The 22,651-nt window shown below is 45.4% G+C and overlaps 2 protein-coding genes across 11 annotated transcripts; one reads left to right on the top strand and one right to left on the bottom strand.

The window, feature by feature from the left end:
- Positions 1–2,870: 2,870 nt before the first annotated feature.
- On the top strand, positions 2,871–5,066 carry LOC123410311 (general transcription factor IIE subunit 1-like). Its single transcript, XM_045103239.1, has one exon. It carries the CDS (start codon positions 3,399–3,401, stop codon positions 4,587–4,589), a length of 1,191 nt encoding a protein of 396 aa, XP_044959174.1. The 5' UTR covers positions 2,871–3,398; the 3' UTR covers positions 4,590–5,066.
- An 886-nt stretch (positions 5,067–5,952) lies between these two features.
- LOC123410309 (pentatricopeptide repeat-containing protein At1g19720) lies at positions 5,953–12,667 on the bottom strand. Of its 10 annotated transcripts, none has more exons than XM_045103236.1 (9): positions 9,841–12,667; positions 9,509–9,763; positions 8,510–8,810; positions 8,381–8,416; positions 8,267–8,289; positions 7,502–7,827; positions 7,181–7,410; positions 6,484–6,595; positions 5,953–6,393 (listed from the first exon to the last, which is right to left on the bottom strand). In XM_045103236.1, the coding sequence occupies exon 1, from the start codon at positions 12,617–12,619 to the stop codon at positions 10,037–10,039; it is 2,583 nt and encodes an 860-aa protein (XP_044959171.1). In that variant the 5' UTR covers positions 12,620–12,667; the 3' UTR covers positions 5,953–6,393; positions 6,484–6,595; positions 7,181–7,410; positions 7,502–7,827; positions 8,267–8,289; positions 8,381–8,416; positions 8,510–8,810; positions 9,509–9,763; positions 9,841–10,036. The 10 variants fall into 10 exon arrangements, with proteins under 10 accessions (XP_044959171.1, XP_044959170.1, XP_044959167.1 ...); XM_045103235.1 differs by having other exon boundaries at positions 8,381–8,407; XM_045103232.1 differs by having other exon boundaries at positions 8,267–8,416.
- Positions 12,668–22,651: the final 9,984 nt, after the last annotated feature.

Raw genomic sequence — 22,651 nt, 5'->3', positions numbered from 1 at the left:
CGTCTCATTGCCTACCACATGTTATATATCAGCCTCTCAACAATGCCATGATAACCTTCAACATGTTCGACCTAGCAAACCACTGATTGGCTATGTTACTGCTTGCTTAACCCTGTTGTTAGCGTTGCTAGTTGCAGGCGTAGTTGCTTTCATGTGATAACATGGGCTTCTTGTCATATCATCATATTTAAATGCTATTTAATTTAATGCACCTATATACCTGGTAAAAGGTGGAAGGCTCGGCCTTTCTAGCCTGGTGTTTTGTTCCACCTTTGCCCTCTTAGTTTCGGCTACCGGTGTTATGTTCCATAATTGAGCGCTCCTAACACGATCGGGGTTGTTATGGGGACCCCCTTGATAATTCATTTTAGATTAAAGCTGGTCTGGCAAGGTTCAACATTGGTTCTACATTTGCCCAACATAATAATTCTGTTAATATTGAAATGCATAGGGCGTCATGAACCCGAGGAGTATTTTCACATAATACAAGGGGGGCCAGTGCTGATGGTGCTGGTCCAAAACAGAGCAGCTTACTAACGCTACCCGGGGCAACTCGGCGTCTGGCGTGGTAACCATCGTTCATCCGTCGTGTCCTGAGAACGAGATACGCGGCTCCTATCGGGATCGTCGACACGCCGGGCGGCCTTGCTGGAGTAGTTTTACCTTTGACGAGATATCTTGTGCATCGGGATTCCGGTGATGCTTTAGGTAATCCCAGAGTTGAGGTTTTCCACTTAGGAGTCCGACGAGATCGCGAGCTTCGTGATCGAGGATTTCTATGCGGCTTGTGGTAATTTGTGATGGACTAGCTGGAGCACCCCTGCAGGGTTTAATCTTTCGGAAAGCCGTGCCCGCGGTTATGTGGCAACGTGGAAACTTTGTTTAACACTGGTTCTAGATAACTTGAAGTTAACTTAATTAAAACTTGCCAACTGAGCGCGTAACCGTGTTTGTCTCTTTCGTGAGTTCCTTCTCCGATCGAGGACACGGTGGGGTTATGTTTGACGTAAGTAGGTGTTCAGGATCATTTATTTGATCATCAGTAGTTCACGTCTGCTATGCGTAGATCTTCCCCCTCTTATTTCTTGTACTCGTAAGTTTAGCCACCAAATATATGCTTAGCCGCTGCTGCAACCTCACCACTTAACCATACCTCATCCATAAAGCTTTGCTAGTCTTGATACCTTTGGAAATGAGATTGTTGAGTCCCCTGTGGCTCACAGATTACTACAACACCAGTTGCAGGTACAGGTAAAGAATACTTGACGCGAGCGCATTGATTGTTCATTTGAAGTTGCTTCTTCTTCTTCTTCATTGATTAGGATGGGTTCCAGGCCGGCAACCTGGGATAGCAAGGATGGACGTCGTTCTTCCTTTCTCGTTTGTTTTCGTCCGTAGTCAGACCCTGCTCTTACTCATGATGATTATGTATTGTACTGATGTGACTCTGATGTAGCTTGTGACGAGTGTAAGCCAATTCTATTATATATCTCTTCTTTTCAGTACATGTACTTGTAACGATATCCATTCTTGCGACACGACGAGATGCGCTTCTATCCCTGACAAGGCCCTTGTGCCAAATTAAGGATAGGGTCGCATCTTGGACGTGACAGATAGCCTGATGGTCAGATTCTTCGGTCACAAAGTGCTCAACAAAAGTATCAGGGAATAGCTCCAGGAATTTGCCCGTGCACGTAGCTCGATCTAATCACACTTGAACATTAGCTGCACCATCGCGTTTATTATTCCATGTATGGATAGCCAGTGAAATCCAAGTCTGCGAGGTCACAATCCGCCAAACAATCCCGAAAAGCTTCCATTTGCGAGAAAGGCCGCGGGTTGCCTCCGATCTGATCAGACAAGAACATAGCCTCGTTGTAATCCCCAACACAAATCCACGGGAGATCATCTTGCGCTCTTAGATAGCGGATTGCATCCCACGATTTCTTGCGCAGTTTGGTATTGGGTTTCCCATAAAAACCAGTGAATCTATAGGTCTTACTCTCCCAAACCATCTCAGCATCGATAAAGTATTGGCACCAAGGCCTAATATTCACCTGCACATTTTCTCTCCACCATAAAGCCAGACCACCACTCAACCCTTGACGGTCCACATCCACACCACTTTTAAACCCAAGCCTCCACTTGAGCCTCTCCATCGCTCTCGCCTTCTTCTTTGTCTCCGATAGAAACACCACCGCTGGGTTATAAGACCTAATAGATCCCTTAGTTCGCCAACTGTCGAGTCCAACCCCAACCCCCGACAGTTCCAGGCTAGGAAATTCATGGCGATCGGCGGCCCCACACTCCGGGGTCCGCCGCTGAATTGTTACCTGAGATGCACTCGAACACATTGGACGTCTTTTGCCTAGTATCGCGAACAAACGCATCATGTTCCACCTGCCTGTCCGGATCATCCTTCGCCACCCAAATCTGATTGGTTCTCCTCTTCCTGGAGTCCTCTCTAAACAAAGGTTGGGACTGCGTCTGCTGAACCGGCCTATACTCTTTCCGTGGCTGCCTTCTAAACTTGCCCCTAGCCCTATCTGCAGCCCCATAACTACGTGAACCAGCCGGCCCAGCGGTCCACCGTGACTGACCCTGGCGAAGAGGGTTTGGTGACAGTCCTTTTTCCTCGCCAGTCCATTCCCCTGTATAGCCCTGAGAAATCCCCCTTTCACGCTGCTGCTCCACCAGTTTGCTTCTCGGGTCATGTTCTCTACGATGTTCCAACTCCTCCCTCAGGTCATTCCCCTCCGGTGGCCCATCTCTAGCACGGGGCTTGTTGGGGCTCCTAACCTCTCCATGGCTCTGCATGTGCCCCCCCCCCCCCCCCCCCCCTTTTTTTGATAGATGAGATAACTGGCATTTTCTTTTCTTTTACCATTGCATCGCATAAGCATATGTCCTAGTAAAAAATCCGCTGGATCATGTGTTTTCCTCCGTTTGTTTGATTTTTGCACGTTTTTTCTTCTTCTTCTTTTTTGACGTGCGCGTGCTACCTGCCACGACGCGTATTTTCCTGTTGACGCGCGCATACATCGGCCGGCCATCCGTCGAGATGTACAGTTGAATCCTACGTCGATCCCAGATCGGCGTACGCATGCATGCACTGTGCTCCACGCGTTCACGGGCAGGTCGGTTCAACGTAGCAGATCAAACGTGATTATACGTAGGAGTAAAACAGATCCGCTACGCACAGCTAGCAGAGCAGGTTCGCGCCCAGTCTCGACTCCAAACCGGATCAATCAACGTTTCCAAAACCGGATCCCAATCGAACCGGCCCGGCCTCGCCAGCGGCCACGTCCATAAATTACCACCCCAGTCCCAGCTTTCACCCAAAGCGATCGATCTACCGCGAGACTTCCTGCCGACGCCGCCGACTCCGACTCGCCGAGATGACCTCCGTCAACCCTTTCAACCGGCTGGTGAGGCTGGCGGCGCGCGCTTTCTACGACGACCTGCCCCCGGAGACGGCCGCCGGCGGCGGCCAGCAACACGCGCATGGCACGGCCGTCGTCGTCCTCGACGCGCTCACCAGACGGAACGGGCAGTGGGTCCGCGAGGACGACCTCGCCGCGTCGCTACGGATGCAGCCCAAGCCGCTTCGCCGCCTGCTCCGCTACCTCGAGGAGGATAAGATAGTGTCTAGGGACCACCAGAAGGAGCCGGTGCCGGTGCCGGCCAAACCAGCCGCCGACGAGGGCGACGTCGAGAAGGAGAGGGTGAAGCTGCACCTCAAGTCCTACTGCTGCCTGGACTACGCGCAGGCCTGCGACGCCGTCAGGTACCGGATCCACCGCATGAGGAAGAGGATCAGGGACGAGCTGACGGCGGACAGCAGGGCCACGGTGCAGCACTACCTGTGCCCCGACTGCGGGAGGCGGTACTCGGCGTTCGACGCCCTCAGGCTCATCTCCGACGACTACGAGATCTTCCGCTGCGAGCGTTGCAGCGGCGAGCTGGTCGTGGAGAAGGCCGCCACGATCGCGGCCGACGAGGACAGGGACGGCGGCGGAGATGGCGATGGCAGCCGCGCACGGAAGCGTAGGCGGCTCGAGAAGCTGCAGGGCATGCAGCGGAGGATGGACGAGCAGCTGGAGCCGTTGCAGGCGCAGATCGAGAGGGTGGAGGGCCTGGCCGCTCCGGAGTTCATGAGCCTGCGGTCATGGCAGAAAGAGAACAATGTTGCTGCAGCTGCAGCAGCAGCTGCAGCTCCATGCCGCCGGGACACGGAGGTCGAGCTTGGAGTCCTGCTGCATGATGCAGATCAGTCTGGCACGAATTCAGAACCGAAAATCTTTCCTCCATGGATGGCAAGACAAGGCATGGATCTTGCCGGTGGGAAAGCGTTATCGGACGAAGAGTCGGAAGGCGAGGATGATAAGAAGATGAACTCAAACGAAGAAGAAGAAGAAGAAGAAAAGCGAATACTGGGACAGGAATATGCCAAGGCTTTTTATGAAGCCCTTATGCAACAACACGAACAGCAGCAGGCCGCAAATGTCAAAAACGAGGACGAACAACAGCTGGGCACAAATGTCAAACACGAGGACGATGAAGATGAGATTGAGTGGGAAGAGGGCTAAAACTAAAAGACAGTGGCAACATGACAAAGAAATTTGCTATGTAATTACGTCGCCTATTTTTTCTACGTAGATCTGGTTGAACATTATTGAACTAACACAGTTGTTATGGCAGAAATGTGAGAATATATATATCGCCCCTAGTGAGCACTTACCTATGGCCTATGGGCGCCAAACGTGGGCTTGCTGCCCTGCCCAGCCCATTTCCTTTTTTTGGTTATTGCTGGTTTCTCTTCTCGGTTTTTACCTTGTTTTTATTTTTATTTTTCTAGCTGTGGTTTCATTTTTCTTTACATAATTTTTGGTTTTTTAATTTGCTACTCCCTCCGTCACGGTTTAGAAGGCACAGTTAAACTTGCGTGCGTTTCCAAAATAGACAAGGTTTAAGGCACGAAAGCAATTACTATTATTAATTAGTACTCCCTCCGTTCCTAAATATAAGACCTTTTAAAGATTGCACTATAAACGACATACGGATGTATATAGACATATTTTAGAGTGTACATTCACTCATTTTGCTCCGTATGTAGTCTTCTAGTGAAATCTCTAAAAGGTCTTATATTTTGGAACGGAGGGAGTACTAGTATAGTCATGCATGCACCCTTCCAATTTGATGCTCAGGCTTTAATACTAGTATTTTTTCAGTTGATTATGCGTATTAGCATTTACACCTGCTACATCTCACAACCAATCGATAACTACCTTGGTCCCAGAGATTTTCAAACGTGCCTTCTAAACCGTGACAGAGGGAGTAGCATAGATCAGGTCATTGCATGCCGATCAGTCCCAAGCCTAGCTGGGTCACGGACTTCACCGAACAGTCACCAGATTTCACAGCGAGAGGGGCTTCATGCGAGAGGGACGACCACTGAGGAACAGTTCCGCATGGTCCGCTCAATTTGAAGAGACCGCTCAGTTCCGGATCTCAACAGAATATTCGGGGACAAATTCACGGTTTTGACCCTTTTTGTTACTTTAGTCCGATCTGACCCCGTTTGTGAATTTTTTTTGGATCTTATCATTTTTCCTACCATCACCGGCTGTGGTGGTAAGCATACACACCTCAGCGGAGTCAAATGACCCTAACGTCATTGTCTCTGGCGGTAGGATGTATATGCCTAGCGTCACAGCGGGTGCCGGTAGGAAAAAGGGTCGGATCCGAAAAAAATCGCAAACGGGGTCAGATCAGGCTAAACTATGTAAAAAGGATCAAAACAGTGAAATCGTCCAATATTTGGTGGGTGGGAACGAGTGTGTTCCGTCCCAGTTACGAACCAAACGCTAGAACGTGGCCCAGGAAGGGGCAGACCCGTTGCGTTCCGGTTGGTTCCTAAACAAAGGGTGTGTCTACCTATGTCTATTCCCAGAGCGAAAATCAATATCTATTGACGTGTGGGTAATGCAAGTGTTTTCCTAGTCAATCTTAATAGCAGTGCACTATCAGGAACATCGCACTTCGACCGGCTAGCAAATCCAAGAGTACTCTCACACATCCACCCAGCCTAGATTACTTCCAATCCAGCAATTTCCAAAATGCAAGACACAAATAGTTTTTGAAATGCACCTTTTTTACCAGCCCGGTGCTTGCTTTGCGGGTTCATTTTGCCCGTCAACAGCTCGGGTAACTGGGGCAAGCTCTCCCGTCTTCCATCCATGCCTGCCTGTTCCTCACAAATTGGCGCGTCTGAGCTCACGAATTCCACCGGCAGTTCTTCTGCTGCCCAGGGCCGGAAAGACGCCACTGTCCCGATAGCCGGCAGATCTATGAACAATTTGACTTTTTTCCAAATCGCCGACCAAAGGGAACCTGGTAAAACACAACAAAACCATGACACAAATGAAGACAGAGCGTTCCCCCACCAGTTTCCACTGATCCGGAATGATAGGCGCTTCTTACCTTCTGATCGGCTGCATTAGGAATTCCATCACCGGCAGCAGCAGTTATTATTTCTAAGGCATCGTAAGCGTTCAAATTCCCATACTTGTTATTAAGTACGATGACAAATTGGCTGCAGTGTTTCAGGCCAGAAATTATTATCACAACAAATTTGCTTTTTACTGGAAAAATAGCAAACTATGTTCTCTGACTTCCATAATGTTAAACTAGACAGTTATAGGCTGACAAAATCATTTGATTTTTTGTGCTGGCGTAGTACTGGACTAAAATGGCCCACTACCTCCATGCCTAATCAGCGCACAGTTTGCTATTTTTCCAGTAAAAAGCACACTACCTGCATGATTTAGAGAACACAGCTAATTTGCTAATTTTGTCAATTAAAAGCAAACTACCTCCATGATAGAGAGCATGCAGCTAATAATTTGCTAATTTTGACAATTAAAAGCACACTACCTCCATGATAAAGAGCACGCAGCTAATAATTTGCTGTTTTTTTAGTAAAGAGCACGGCACACTGATCTGTCACACTACCAAAATCATTGATATTTTTCGTGCAGATGCACTACTGGACTAAAATGTCACACTACCTCCATGACTAATCTGTGCACCAGCTTACTAACTGGCGACAAGTTCCAGGACTCTTTACTTTCAGAGTTGTATGATGAAATTCAGATTGTAGGACTGAATTTTGGCATACCTTCGGGTCCATCCAGGAGCTTTAGGGTTCTTCCAGCCAATCGACTACCCTGATGCCTGCGGTGAACCTCCCTTTCAGCATCTGCCGCCGTCTGCGCCGTACAGATCTGGCCATTGACGCTCACTGCCTGCATCGACACGAGCTGCTGCTCGACAACCGGTGTGGCGACTGGGGAATGCAGCGGCTCCATCGGGATGTCGCTATCGTTAACCTCCTCTAGAATGGTGGATCTGCTTAGCGACATGAGGTACTGGAAGATCAATCTTACGGAACGGACACACAACTCAAATGGCAGTACATACCAATGGTTCAGATTCACACCCTCTAATCGGCTGCATCAAGAACTCCATCTTCACCGGTAGTGGCAGTCTTGTTCTGCTGAAGGTGCTCCACCGAGATGACTGCTCTTGCTAATGGAAGAATCCAGCCACCTGAGGTAGGAGACGACACCACCCAGCCACCCATCTGCCCATTTACTACGGTTCTGTCTTCTGTCCCAATAGCCGGAAAGTGTGTCTTCTGTCCCAGTAGCCGGAAAGCATGTCTTCTGATCCACGGATCAGGAAGGGACATGACGCCATGAGCCACGGCCCTGCTACCAACCGTCCACGGCGACCGTCCATCTGTTACAATCCTGACCCACAGCCCTGAAGCATGGCATACGTATATGAATATTTCCATCATTACGAGCGGACCCGTATCTCACCCAGAATTAAATGCAGCACATCTAGATGCTCTATTCAACCGCCCAGATAAAGGGTACATATGTGCTCGTGTGTAGAAACTTCACGTCCAATATACATGGAAGTTTCATACAGTACATGTGTGCAATTTTTGTGTAAACCTAAAGAGAAGAGGGGCACCGGTACAGACCTAATTTTTTGTCTTATTTACTATTGATACTCAAGACATGGTTCCTGACAGACTCCCCCAACCGCACACACAGAAGTACCACTACGGTGAAATGCAAAGTTAAATTGAATAATTCTCCTGCTTTCCCTTCGGTTCACTGAATTGACAATTGAGAAAGCAAAATGGAAAAAGGAAGGCACCATGTGAAAGAGATGGTCATATTTTGATACTCACTTCTTCTAAACAAGGACATTGCTCTGAGCTTGAGACCAAGTTAGCTTCTGATTATTAATACAACACAAAGGGTTGTACAGCATAGCTTGAAAACAAAGCGACATGAATAAGCACCTGAGATGATTCAATGGAACACAGATTCTGCAAGAACTTATAAATAACTCTCAATTATAATTCTCAGGTGCATGTTTCTCTTCTTTTTTAATTTACAAACGCCACAACATGTGTAAGTACAGTCGTTACCTTGAATCTATTAGGTCAGTTTGGCAGGATACATCCATAAAGAATTTCTGCTGAATTGGGCGATCAAAATTGGGGGAAATGAGGGGCAGCACCAAGTATAGATTCTACATTAGATAGATCAATAAATATAGCTAATAGCTCCAGTACCTTACTAATTCAGTATCAGTAAGGTTTATGGTATGGCAAAAAACTTTGTAGGCTGTTTCCATTTGCAGCAGCAGTGCCCTAGTGCCTAATGAAAGCTTCTCTAGTGAGGCCAATCATTATTCAAGGTCATATTGCTACATTGTTGCTTCTGAGCCTGCAAATAATAATATAAAATTAGTATTTCACATAGAAAGGGGAGAATCAGGTAGGAACATATCTGGTATTTTTTTAAACCGGAAGTGCACATCTTGTATCGCCACAGAAAAAAATATATCAAAATAGCTAGCATTTATTTTAAACATGACAAGTTGTTCCCTGAGATTTCTAACTTGCTGTAACTTCCAAATGGAAGCCGAATACCACTTGTGCATGTGATGGAAACCATCCAAAGATTCAATATATCTCGATTATATATTCACATGATTCCGAAAATATAGAGATTCTGAAAATATAGAGGCCCACATTTTCCAAGCTTCCTTTCTGACATTCTGTCCCCCTAAATGTGTAAGCAGATAACTAAGTAAAAGTTCAGGTCCATTGGCACCGAAGACCCACTGGATATTTCCGTACAATTACCTAATTATAATAATAGCATATGATGTGTACTCTCTCTTCTCCCTTCTATAAGGCATATACTGATTAGGTACACCAGAATTAAGGATATATTATCCTTCTATTTGTGTCTTGTGTATAAGTGAGAAAATATTTAATCTGAAAAAACAACAAATAAATGAGAGCAAAAATGAGAGGATTATTAAAATTGCATGCACACCTTATACATTCAAATAAGACTGAAGAAGAAATTTGTCCTATATATTGAAACGAAAATGGTGCTTGGTAGAATTAACTTACTGGAGATTATCAATGAATCCCTTTAATCATATGCATGGAGGCATGCAACCATTCAGTACATGGTTGGATTATATGCAGAATGTTGTATGTTGTGCCACTTGCAGTGATCTTTTCTACCAATTCATTTACAATGAATTCACTAATGCTGGGAGCATGTATCTTCTGAATGGCTTTGTTTTAATGATGCGGGAGCAATAATATTTTATCCGGAGATAGAATTCCTGGAAAGGCCAACCTCCAAGTGCCAAGTGTGAACTATACAAGAATGTTGAACTGTGTCAGAACAAGCGCCGAATAATTTGTGAAAAACCAAGGTTGAAACGACCTCCTACCTTTATACCAGCGTTGATGACATATTTAGTGTCGATGAAATTCAAATACAATGCAACTGCTTGCTGAGGTATGTGATCTAAAAACATGATGAAAACACTTGTTCATGAAGTTAGCTGGCTGTATTCCTACATCTGGAACATTTCAGCCTAGCCACCTGGCAGCCTCATTTGCCCAGCTGACTTATACCCGTTGAGTTTACCAATAATCTTCACAAGAGCAATTTCCATTCTCAAACTTGTGCAAATACTTCGGATCCTTGATCAGTATCTGACGCCCATACTTCTCCGAAACTAACTTAGCGAAGGTGTGACAATGGTTACACATCCTTGCAGTTTTGATTATCCGTATGCTTCTGAAAGGAGGGGAATTAGAAATCCCAGCAATAATTGCTAATTTCTCGCAATGGAGTCCCGCAACTTCTTCCTTTTCTTCTTCAACTTCTAGAGCTCCATTACCAGCGCTAAGCATAGAAAGTCCTGTCTGAACCATCATCAATTTTAATTCAGCTGCTACATCCTCCGAGGCAACCTTATCACCAGTTGAGAATAAATATACCATATTTCTGATTTCTGTTGAACAACTCTCAACCCCACCGAACATTCTTTCCTTGCCGTGTACTGTCACCTTTGGCACATCAAAAGATTTTCCAGCAAGATCCTGCAGATTAGAAACCACTACTTGGATTATAGGATCATTGGGTTCAATCATTGACATCTCTGTAGCCGCCAGTAGTGCCAGCCTTACATTTCCATGCATTCTTGCTGAGGTTAGTAATGACTCCCACAGTGTTAAATTGGGTGTGAGTGGCATTTCATCAATAAGTGCATATGCCTCTTGCAGTCTCCCAGACCGTCCAAGAAGGTCTACCATTGCTGCATAATGATCTAAATCTGGAGTTACATTATAGTCTTTGTCCATATTGAGAAATACTTCTCTCCCTTCAGATACCATACCCTCCATACCATAGGCCTTGATAACAGCTGTTAAAGTTGCATGATCTGGCAGTACACCTTGTTGCTTCATTTTAAAGAAGTAATCCACTACTTTAGTAGGAGACCCATGCAGCAAATGTGCAACAATGATGCAATTCCATGAAATAGTATTCCTTGACGAGTGCCTATCAAAAACAGCACAAGCACCAGCCAGATCACCAGATTTTGAATAGGCATTAATAAGCGCATTTGCAATTTTCCCATCCATTTCTAAGTTGTGGTGAAAAATACAGGCATGGATCTCCCGTACTTTCCACGCTGCCACCAGATTTGCGAATGCTGGGATGATACTTAGGATTGTAATGTAGTCGGGCTTTATCAGAACTGACTGCATCTGCCGAAATATTCTTAGGGCTCTATCAAAATATCCGTTATGCACTGAACCAGCAATGAGTATGTTCCAGGAAGCTGTGTCCTTTTTCATTCCATAACTTTCCATGGTCTGGAATAGTTCAAAAGCTCTCTCATCGTCCCCATTCCGTATGTACCCTGATATCATTGTATTCCAGGTTATCACATTGCGCTGGATACCATAACTCTCCATCTTACAGAAGAATTCGTATGCCTTGCCACAGTATCCCGCTTGTGCATACCCTGCAATCATTGAATTCCAGGAGAATATATCCTTGTCGGGTATCTCGTTAAATATTCTATATGCTGCGACAATTTCGCCACATTTAGCATACATGTCAACCAAGGAGTTCCCTGACAAGACATTGTTTACAGCCCCAATCTTAATCGCATGGCAATGGAGCTCGCTTCCCTGTCTCAATAACTTCAAACTCGCACAAGCTGAGATGGCACATGCAATTGTCATGCCATTTGGTTCCACTCCAGCCACACGCATCCGGATAAACCACTGAAGTGCCTCATCCCCTCTATCGCTATGAACGAAACCTGACACAAGGCTTGTCCACGTGACAACATCTGGTTCCACTCCACACTCTTCCATCTGTCCCAGCAGGTCCACGGCCACATCAAGATCCCCAGACCTGGCATAGCTCGAAATCAATGTGTTCCATGTGACAACCCCTGGCTCTGTCCCTTCCCGCCTCATATCATCAAGAAGCCTCCGTGCTTCATCCCACTCGCAAGACCGGCAACACCCGAAGATCATCGAGTTCCATGTGCCCAGGTCCCGGCGCCTCATCTTGTCAAACACCGCGCGCGCACGTCCCAGTTCTCCACACTTGACATACATCACCAGCACCGAGTTCCCCACAGGCACATCCTTTACCCTGCCCATAAACCCTCTCCGGATGGCCATGGAGTGCAGCACGCTCCCGAGCCTCTGATCCTCGGCGTAGGCACACGCCTGCAGAATCCGAGTGATGAGGAACCTGTCGGGGAGCACGCCTTCCCTGATCATGCTCACCGCGAGCGCGAGGACCTCGTCGAAGATGCCCCTGGTGGCGTACGCGCCGATCATGGCCGACCAGGCGAGCAGGTCCCTGTGGCCCATTCCGTCGAACACCTTGCGGGCGGCGCCCAGGCGCCCCGCGGAGGAGTGGAACGTGATGAGCTTGGTCTCCGAGACGAACCGGGGCTCCCTGCGCGCGGCGGAGGCGTGCGGGCGAGCTCTCGTCTCTTGGACGGGCCGCGCGTGGTGAGGGACATGGACGCTTCTCGCCTCGTCGAGCGAGAGTGCCAGCCAGGGCGGCGGAGCTTGGGCGAGAGCCATGACCGGTTCTTGGAGGCGGCCAGGGCGAGACCGGGAGGGCGGCTGGGGCTGCAGGTGGTGGGATTTGGGGAGAAGAGAGGGGAAGGGAGGGAAGGCGAGCTCCATGGGAAGGGGGGAGGGAGGGAGAAGGAGAGGTTCTTGCGAGGCTTTGGCTTTTGCATGTTATCCTCTTGGGTATTTTTGTTCTTTCCCGAATGCAGAGATGCTGCAGGACGGGCGCGCGCCACCGGAGCCGTTGGTTCCTTATGGAGATTGCCCCACGTCGAATCCACAGTGACAATAGACTAAAATATACTGCCTTCGTTCCTAAATATAAGACATTTTACACATTCCACTAAGGACAAGCAGATGGGAGTTAAAATAAGTGGAGGGATGCACGTGGGCCCCACAAGCCTGGTAGGCACGGCCAGGGGGGTGCCCGCACCTTCAAGGCTTGTGGCCCAGTGGTGCAGCCCCCTGACTAGCTCTCCGTCTCAATATTTTTCAAAAATTCCAGAAAAAAAAATCATACTTGATTTTCAGGACGTTCGGAGAACTTTTATTTTGAGGGTACTTTTCTACGGGACGCTAAAAGTAGAAAACAGGGAAAACTAAATCTATCATTTTTCTTCTAAGCAACCGAAGGTGAAAGCTTGGAACAGAGGTTTGTGACTCCTCGATTCATTCATCTCATGGTCATCGAAAGAAATCCGTCAATGAGGTTGATCAAGTCTCCTTGACAAACTTTTTCGAATCGCAAAAGAAGACAGAGAATTTTCGAATAGTCACTAGGTTACCTCAATGGGGATGTGCATATCCCCAACAATCAAGTCATACTTCATCTTAACAGTAGGTATAGGGCATTCAAAGCTCTCAATAAGAATCGATGAAGTTTTTTCGATAGCATTGATGCAATGTACTCGATATTGTTTCTTCGGAAAGTGCACCGTATGCTCATTACCGTTGACATGGAAAGTGACATTGCCTTTGTTGCAATCAATAACAGCCCCTGCAGTGTTTAAAAAGGGTCTTCCGAGGATGACCGCCATGGCATCATCCTCGGGAATATCCAGAATAACAAAGTCTGTTAAGATAGTGACGTTGGCAACCACAACAGGCACATCCTCGCAAATGCCGATAGGGAAAGCAATTGATTTGTCGGCCATTTACAGAGAGATTTCAGTGGGTGTCAACTTATCCAGTTCAAGTCTACGATAAAGAGAAAGAGGCATGACACTAACACCGGCTCCAAGGTCACATAAAGCAGTTCTAACGTAGTTTCCTTTAATGGAGCAAGGTATAGTGGGCACTCCGGGATCACCTAGTTTCTTAGGAGTTTCACCCTTGAAGGTGTAATTAGCGACCATGGTGGAAATCTCCACCTCAAGTATCCTCCTCTTATTAGTCACAGTATCCTTCATGTACTTAGCATGCGGAGACATTTTGAGCATATCTGTCAAATGCATTTGCAGAAAGACAGGTCTAATCATTTCAACAAATCGCTCAAAATCCTCATCATCCTTTTTCTTGGATGGTTTGGGAGGAAAGGGCATGGGTTTCTGAACCCATGGTTCCCTTTCTTTACCATGCTTCCTAGCAGCGAAGTCGTTCTTATCGTATCTCTTATTCTTCGGCTGTGGGTTATCAAGATCAACGGGTTCAATCTCCACATTCTTATCATTGCTAGGTTGAGCATCATTATGAACATCACTATCGATATTATCGTTAGGCTTATGTTCATCACCAGATTGTGTTTCGGCATCAAAAACAGAGACATCGTTTGGATTCTCGGGTGTAGCAGCATCAGGGTTGCTAGCGTGCAGGTTCCTATCATCTCTCTTCTTCTTTCTAGGATGACTAGGTGCATCAATGCCAACTCCTTGAGAATCTTGTTCAATTCTCTTAGGATGACCCTCAGGATACAAAGGTTCCTGGGTCATTCTACCGCCTCTAGTGGCGACTCTGACAGAATTATCATTCAAATCGTTGAGCAAGTCATTCTAAGCCTTAAGTACTTGTTCTACCTGAGTAGTAACCATAGAGGCATGCTTACTCAGGAGCTTAAGATCATTGACATTTCTGTCCACACAAGCACTTAAATGACTAAGCATACGAGCATTCTATTCCAATTGTTTGCTAACATAATCATTGAAACTTTGTTGTTTGGCAACAAAGTTATCAAATTCATCCAGGCATAAGCTAGCAGGTTTATCAAAAGGAATATCACTCTCATTGAATCTACGAAGATAATTTACCTCTACTACCTGTATCGGGTTATCAACACCATAGATCTCTTCGATAGGTGGTAGATTTTTGACATCTTCGGATTTAATGCATTTCTCTTTCATATATTTCTTAGCTTCTTGCATATCTTCAGGACTGAGGAATAGAATACCTCTTTTCTTGGGAGTTGGCTTTGGAGGCGGTTCGGGAATAGTCCAAGCATTCTCATTGCACAAGATAATATTCAATAGAATCTCAGCTTGTTCTAAGGTTCGTTCCCTAAAAACACAACCAGCACAACTATCTAGGTGGTCCTTAGAAGCATCGGTAAGTCCATTATAGAAGATATCAAGTATTTCATTCTTCTCAAGAGGGTGATCAGGCAAAGCATTCAGTAGCTGGACGAGCCTCCCCCAAGCTTGTGGGAGACTCTCTTCTTCAACTTGTGCAAAGTTGTATATTTCCTGCAAGGCAGCTTGCTTCTTATGGGCAGGGAAATATTTCTTAGAGAAGTAGTAGATCATATCCTCGGGGCTACGCACACAACCAGGAGCAAGAGAAGTGAACTAGGTCTTAGCATCATCCTTTAGCGAGAAAGGAAACAACTTAAGGATATAGTAGTGGCGGATCTTTTCCTCACTCGTGAATAGGGTGGCTATATCGTGCAGTTTGGTAAGATGGGCTACAACCGTTTCAGACTCATAACCGTGAAAAGGATCAGATTCGACCAGAGTGATTAACTCAGTGTCGATAGAGAATTCATAATCCTTATCGGTCATAAAGATAAGCAAAGTAGCAAACTTCGGGTTGTATTTCATCCTAGCGTTCAAAGATTTTTCTTTCCACTTGTGCAGTAATTTCTCAACATCATAGCTATCCTTACAAGCAAGAAAGTCCTCAGCTATCTCTCCGTCCATAACATAACCCTCAGGCATATCAAGCAATTCATATCTAGGAGAGCTACTTCTAACAGGTGAAATAGCAGGTTCTACTTCAATAGTATCAGCAGTTTCAGAAGTATCATCACATCTAGCAGCAACTCTAGCAATTTGTGCATCAAGGAATGCACCTAGTGGCAAAGCAGTATCAAGCATAGCATCATCATAAGCACCATGGACAGCAGAAGTAGCATCATCAAGCACAGGCGACATATCAAGATTTCTAGCAGGAGGTGGTGTCGCAAACTTACTCATAACTGAAGGTGAATCAAGTGCAGAGCTAGATGGCAGTTCCTTACCTGTCCTCGTAGTTGAGGGCAAGACTTTGGTTTTTGGATCTTTCAGATTCCTCATAGTGACCAGCAGACATAAATCCCAAGTGACTCAGAGAATATAGTTGTGCTTCCCCGGCAACGGCACCAGAAAAAGGTCTTGATAACCCACAAGTATAGGGGATCGCAACAGTTTTCGAGGGTAGAGTATTCAACCCAAAATTGTTGATTCGACACAAGGGGAAGCCAAAGAGTATTCTCAAGTATTAGCAGTTGAGTTGTCAATTCAACCACACCTGAAAGACCTAGTATCTGCAGACAAGTATCAGTAGCAAGATAGTGTGATAGCAACAGTAGCAACAGTACCCCGTAGCAGCAAAGTAACAGCGGTAGCAACAGAGTAACAGTAGCAGTAGTGACAACAGTAGCAACGAAGTAACGTAGCAAGGACCAGTAGGAAAAATTCGTAGGCATTGGATCGGTGATGGATGATTATGCCGGATGATATTCATCATGCAACAGTTATAACACGGAGATATATGTAACTAGCTCCAGTTCGTCAATGTAATGTAGGCATGTATTCCGTATGTAGTCATACGTGCTTAGGGAAAAGAACTTGCATGACATCTATTGTCCATCCCTCCCGTGGCAGCGGGATCCTAATGGAAACTACGGGATATTAAGGTTCTCCTTTTAATAAAGAACCGGACCAACACATTAACACTTAGTGAATACATGAACTCCTCATACTATGGTCATCTCCGGGAGTGGTTCCGGCTATTGTCACTCCGGCGTTGCCGGGTCATAACACATAGTAGCTGACTACAACTTGCAAGATAGGATCAAGAACACACATATATTGGCGACAACATAATAGGTTCAGATCTGAAATCATGGCACTCGGGCCCTAGTGACAAGCATTAAGCATGGCAAAGTAGTAGCAACATCAATCTTAGAACATGATGGATACTAGGGATCAATCCCTGTCAAAACTAACTCGATTACATGATAGATCTCATCCAACCCATCACCGTCCAGCAAGCCTACGATGAGATTACTCACGAACGGTGAAGAGCATCATGGAATTGGCGAGGAAGGAAGGTTGGTGATGACGATGGCGACGATCTCCCCTCTTTGGAGCCCAGAACGGACTCCAGATCTGCCCTCCGGAGGAAGAACAGGAGGTGGCGGCGCCTCCGTATCGTAAAACGCGATGAACTCTTCTCCTTGATTTTTTTAGGACGAAAGGGACTAAATAGAGCTGGATTTGGAGGCGGTGGAGCTTCGTGGGCCCCACAAGCCTGCCAGGCACGGCCGAGGGGGCCGCGCCTGGTGGGCTTGTGGGCTCTCAGCTACACCCCTCCGGTTGATTCTTGCGCCAATATTTTTTATATATTCCACAAAAAATCCCCGTAACTTTCCAGGTCATTCCGAGAACTTTTATTTCTGCGCAAAAACAACACCATGGCAATTCTGCTGAAAACAACGTTTGTCCAGGTTAGTTCCATTCAAATCATGCAAATTAGAGTCCAAAACAAGGGCAAAAGAGTTTGGAAAAGTAGATACGATGGAGAGGTATCACGTATTTCCGTTGAGATGACACAATATAGACTATGGTTTGGAGAAACCTAAGTTGTCGTTTCTTGAAAGTTTGGGGTTGCGACGCTTATGTGAAAAAGTTTCAGTCTGATAAACTCGAACCCAAAGCGGATAAATGCATCTTCATAGGATATCCAAAACAATTGGATACATCTCCTATCTCAGATCCGGAAGCAAAGTGTTTGTTTCTAGAAATGGGTCCTTTCTCGAGGAAGGGTTTCTCTCGAAAGAATTGAGTGGGAGGGTGGTGGAACTTGATGAGGTTAGTGAACCGTCACTTCAACCAGTGTGTAGCAGGGCGCAGGAAGATGTTCCTGTGGCGCCTACACCAGTTGAAGTGGAAGCTGATGATGGTGATCATTAGAACTTAAGATCAAGTTACTACAAACCTCGTGGGTCGACAAAGGTCGCGTACTACTACAGAGTGGTACGGTAACCCTGTCTTGGAGGTCATGTTGTTGAACAACAATTAACCCACGAGTTATGGAGAAGCAATGGTGGGCCCGGATTCTGACAAATGGCTCGAGGCCATGAAATTCGAGAGAGGATCCATGTATAAAACAAAGTGTAGATTTTGGAAGAACTACTTGATGGTAGTAAGACTATTAAGTAAAGATGGATCTTTAAAAGAAAGACAGACGATGATGGTGATAAGTCACTATTAAGAAAAGCTCGACTTGTCGCAAAGATGTTACTGACAAGATCAAATAGTTGACTATGATGAGACTTTCTCACTCGTAGCGATGCTAAAAGTCTCCTAGAATTATGGTAGTAGTTGCTTCATTATTTATGAAATATTGCACATAGGATGTCAAAACATTGTTTCCTCGACCGTTTCCTTGAGGAAAGATTGTACGTGATACAACGAGAAGGTTTTGTTGATCCTAAAGATACTAACAAGTATGCAAGCTCCAGCGATCCTTTTATGGACTGGTGCAAGCATCTCGGAGTTGGAATATATGCTTTGATGAGATGATCAAAGCTTTTGGGTTTGTACAAGGTTTATGAGAAAACTTGTATTTCCAAAGAAGTGAGTGGGAGCACTATAGTATTTTTGATAAAGTATATGTGGTTGACATATTGTTGATTGGAAGTAATGTAGAATTTCTGTAAAGCATAAAGGTTGTTTGAAAGGGGTTTTTCAAAGGAAGACCTCGATAGAGCTACTTAAACATTGAGCATCAAGATCTATGGAGATAGATCAAAAATGCTAAACAGAACTTTCAAATGAAATGCATGCCTTGACAAGTTTTTGAAGGAGTTCAAAATATATCAGCAAAGAAGGAGTTCTTGGCTGTGTTTTAAGGTGTGAATATGAGTAAGACTCAAAAGCTCGACCACGACAGAAGAAAGAGAAAGGACGAAGGTCGTCCCCTATGCCTTAGCCATAGACTCTACAGTATGCCATTATGTGTACCGCACCTGATGTGTGCCTTGCCACAAGTCTGTTAAGAGGTACAGAGAGTGATCTAGGATTGAATCACTAAACAACAGTCAAAGTTATCCTTAGTAACTAATAGACTAAGGATTTTTTCTCGATTATGGAGGTGGTTGAAGAGTTCGTCATAAAGGGTTACGTTGATGCAAGCTTTGACACTAATACAAATAACTATGAGTAGTAAAACGGATTCGTATAGTTGAGTGGATATTTAGAGTATTTCCGAATGGCACATAGTAGCAGCATCTATAAGATGACGTAAAGATTTGTAAAGCACACACGGATCTGAAAGATTCAGAACCGTTGACTAAAACCTCTCTCACGAGCAAGACGTGATCAGACCCCAAAACTATATGGGTGTTGGATTCATTAAAATGACATGGTGATGTGAACTAGATTATTGACTCTAGTGCAAGTGGGAGACTGTTGGAAATATGCCATAGAGGCGATAATAAATTAGTTATTATTATATTTCCTTGTTCATAATAATCGTTTATTATCCATGCTAGAATTGTATTGATTGGAAACTCAAATACATGTGTGGATACACAAACAACACATTGTCCCTAGTGAGCCTCTAGTTGACTAATTCGTTGATCAAAGATGGTCAAGGTTTCCTGACCATAGGCAAGTGTTGTCACTTGATAATGGGATCACATCATTAGGAGAATCATGTAATGGACAAGACCCAAATTATATACGTAGCATATTGATCGTGTCATTTTATTGATATTGTTTTCTGCGTGTCAAGTATTTGTTCCTATGACCATGAGATCATATAACTCACTGGCACCGGAGGAATACCTTGTGTGTATCAAACGTCACAACGTAACTGGGTGACTATAAAGGTGCTCTACAGGTATCTCCGAAGGTGTTCGTTGAGTTAGTATGGATCAAGATAGGGATTTGTCACTCCATGTGACGGAGAGGTATCTCGGGGCCCACTCGGTAATACAACATCACACACAAGCCTTGCAAGCAATGTGACTAAGTGTAAGTCATGGGATCTTGTATTACGGAACGAGTAAAGAGACTTGCTGGTAATGAGATTTAAATAGCTATGTGGATACCGACGATCGAATCTCGGGCAACTAACATACCGAAGGACAAAGGGAATGACATACGGGATTATATGAATCCTTGACACTGAGGTTCAACCGATAAGATCTTCGGAGAATATGTAGGATCCAATATGGGCATCCAGGTCCCGCTATTGGATATTGACCGAGGAGTACCTTGGGGCATGTCGACATAGTTCTCGAACCCGCAGGGTCTGCACACTTAAGGTTCAACGATGTTTTAGTATAATTGAGTTATATGCATGGTACTGAATGTTGTTCGGAGTCCCGGATGAGATCACAAATGTCACGAGGGTTTCCGGGATGGTCCAGAGACGAAGATTGATATATAGGATGACTTCATTTGGTTATCCGAAAGTTTTCGGGCATTACCGGGAATGTACCCGGAGTGACGAATGGGTTCCGGAAGTTCACCAGGAGGGGGGCAACCCTCCCGGAGGAAGCCCAAAGGACTTATGGGTGGCGCACCAGCCCTTAGTGGGCTGGTGGGACAGCCCAATAAGGCCTATGCACCATGTAAAGAAAACCAAAGAAAAAAAAGGAAAAGGTGGGAAGAAAGAGAAGGATTCCACTTTCCAATCCTATTTTGAGTAGGATTGGAGTAGGAGTCCTACTCCTCCTCTTGGCCGGCGCACCTTGGGGGCTTGGCCCTCAAGGCAAGTCCCTCCCCCTCCCTCCTATATATACTGGTGATTTAGGGCTGATTTGAGACAACTTTGCCACGTGCAGCTCAGATCTAGACACCATAGTTTTACCTCTAGATTGTATTTCTGCGGAGCTCGGGCGGAGCCGTGCAGGAGCAGATCCTTCACCACCACCGGACCACCGTCACACTGCCGGAGATCTAATCTACTTCTCTGTCTTGCTTTCTGGATCAAGAAGGCCGAGATCATCGTCGAGTTGTACGTGTGCTGAACGCGGAGGTGTCGTCCGTTCGGCACTAGATCGGAACGGATCGTGAGACGGGTCGCAAGACGGTTCATGCAAAGGATCACGAGACGGTTCGTGGGACGGATCGCGGGATGGTTCATGGGACGGATCGCGGGACGGTTCATGGGACGGTTCGCGGGGCGGATCGAAGGACGTGAGGACGTTCCACTACATCAACCGCGTTTCTTAACGCTTCCTGCTGTGCGATCTACAAGGGTACGTAGATCCATATCTCCTCTCATAGATGGACATCACCATGATAGGTCTTCGTGCGCGTAGGAAATTTTTTGTTTCCCATGCAACGTTCCCCAACAGGATCCTCTCTTGGATTTCATGGCCTCCAGCCATTTGTCGGAATCCAGGCCCACCATCGCTTCTCCATATCTCGTAGGTTCATTGTTGTCCAACAACATGACCTCTAAGACAGGATTACTGTACAACTTTGTATTAGTACGCGTCCTTGTCCACCTAGAGGTTTTGGCAGTGACTTGATCCGAAACTTCATGATCACTATCATACGCTTCCACTTCAATTGGTGTAGGCGCCACATGAACATCTTCCTGCGCCCTTCCATGCACTGGTTGAAGTGATGGTTCAATAACCTCATCAAGTTTCCACCAAAACTCCCACTCAATTCTTTCGAGAGAAACTTTTCCTCGAGAAAGAACCCATTTCAAGAAACAAACACTTTTGTTTCCGGATCTGAGATAGGAGATGTACCCAACTGTTTTGGATATCCTATGAAGATGCATTTATCCGCTTTTGGTTCGAGCTTATCAGCCTGAGACTTTTTCACATAAGCATCATAGCCCCAAACTTTTAAGAAATGACAACTTAGGTTTCTCTAAACCATAGTTCATACGGTGTGATCTCAACGGAATTGCGTGGTGCCATATTTAAAGTGAATGCGGTTGTCTCCAATGCCTAATCCATAAACGATAGTGGTAATTTGATAAGAGACATCATAGTATGCAACATATCTAATATGGCACGACTATGACATATGGACACACCATCAGACTATGCCGTTCCAGGTGGCATGAGTTGTGAAACAATTTTCACATTGTCTTAAATGTTTACCAAACTCGTAACTCAGATATATATGTTTACCTCCATGATCACATCGTAGACATATTATCCTCTTGTCACGATGATCTTCAATTTCACTCTGAAATTAATTGAACCTTTCAATAATTCAGACTTGTATTTCATCAAGTACATACACTAGTATCTACTCAAATCATCTATGAAGTAAGAACATAATGATATCCACCGCGTGCCTCGGTACTCATTGGACTGTACACATCAAAATGTATTACTTCCAACAAGTTACCTTCTTGTTCCATCTCACAGGAAAATAAGGTCTTCAGTCATCTTGCCCACGCGGTATGATTTGCATGTCTCAGGTGATTCAAATATCAAGTGAGTCCAAATGATCCATCCGCATGGAGTTTATTCATGCGTTTATACCAACACGCATGGTTTGCATGTCTCAAACGTTTCAAAAATGAGTGAGTATAAAGATCCATCAGCATGGAGCTTCTTCATGCATTTTATACCAATATGACTCAAGCAGCAGTGCCACAAGTAAGTGGTACTATCATTACTACTTTGTATATTTTGGCAACAATATTATGAACATCTGTATCACTACGATCGAGATTCAATAAACCATTCAT

Source organism: Hordeum vulgare, chromosome 7H, assembly GCF_904849725.1.
Source record: "Hordeum vulgare subsp. vulgare chromosome 7H, MorexV3_pseudomolecules_assembly, whole genome shotgun sequence".
NCBI classification, from domain to species: domain Eukaryota; kingdom Viridiplantae; phylum Streptophyta; class Magnoliopsida; order Poales; family Poaceae; genus Hordeum; species Hordeum vulgare.
This window is presented reverse-complemented; position numbering and strand designations above follow the sequence as displayed.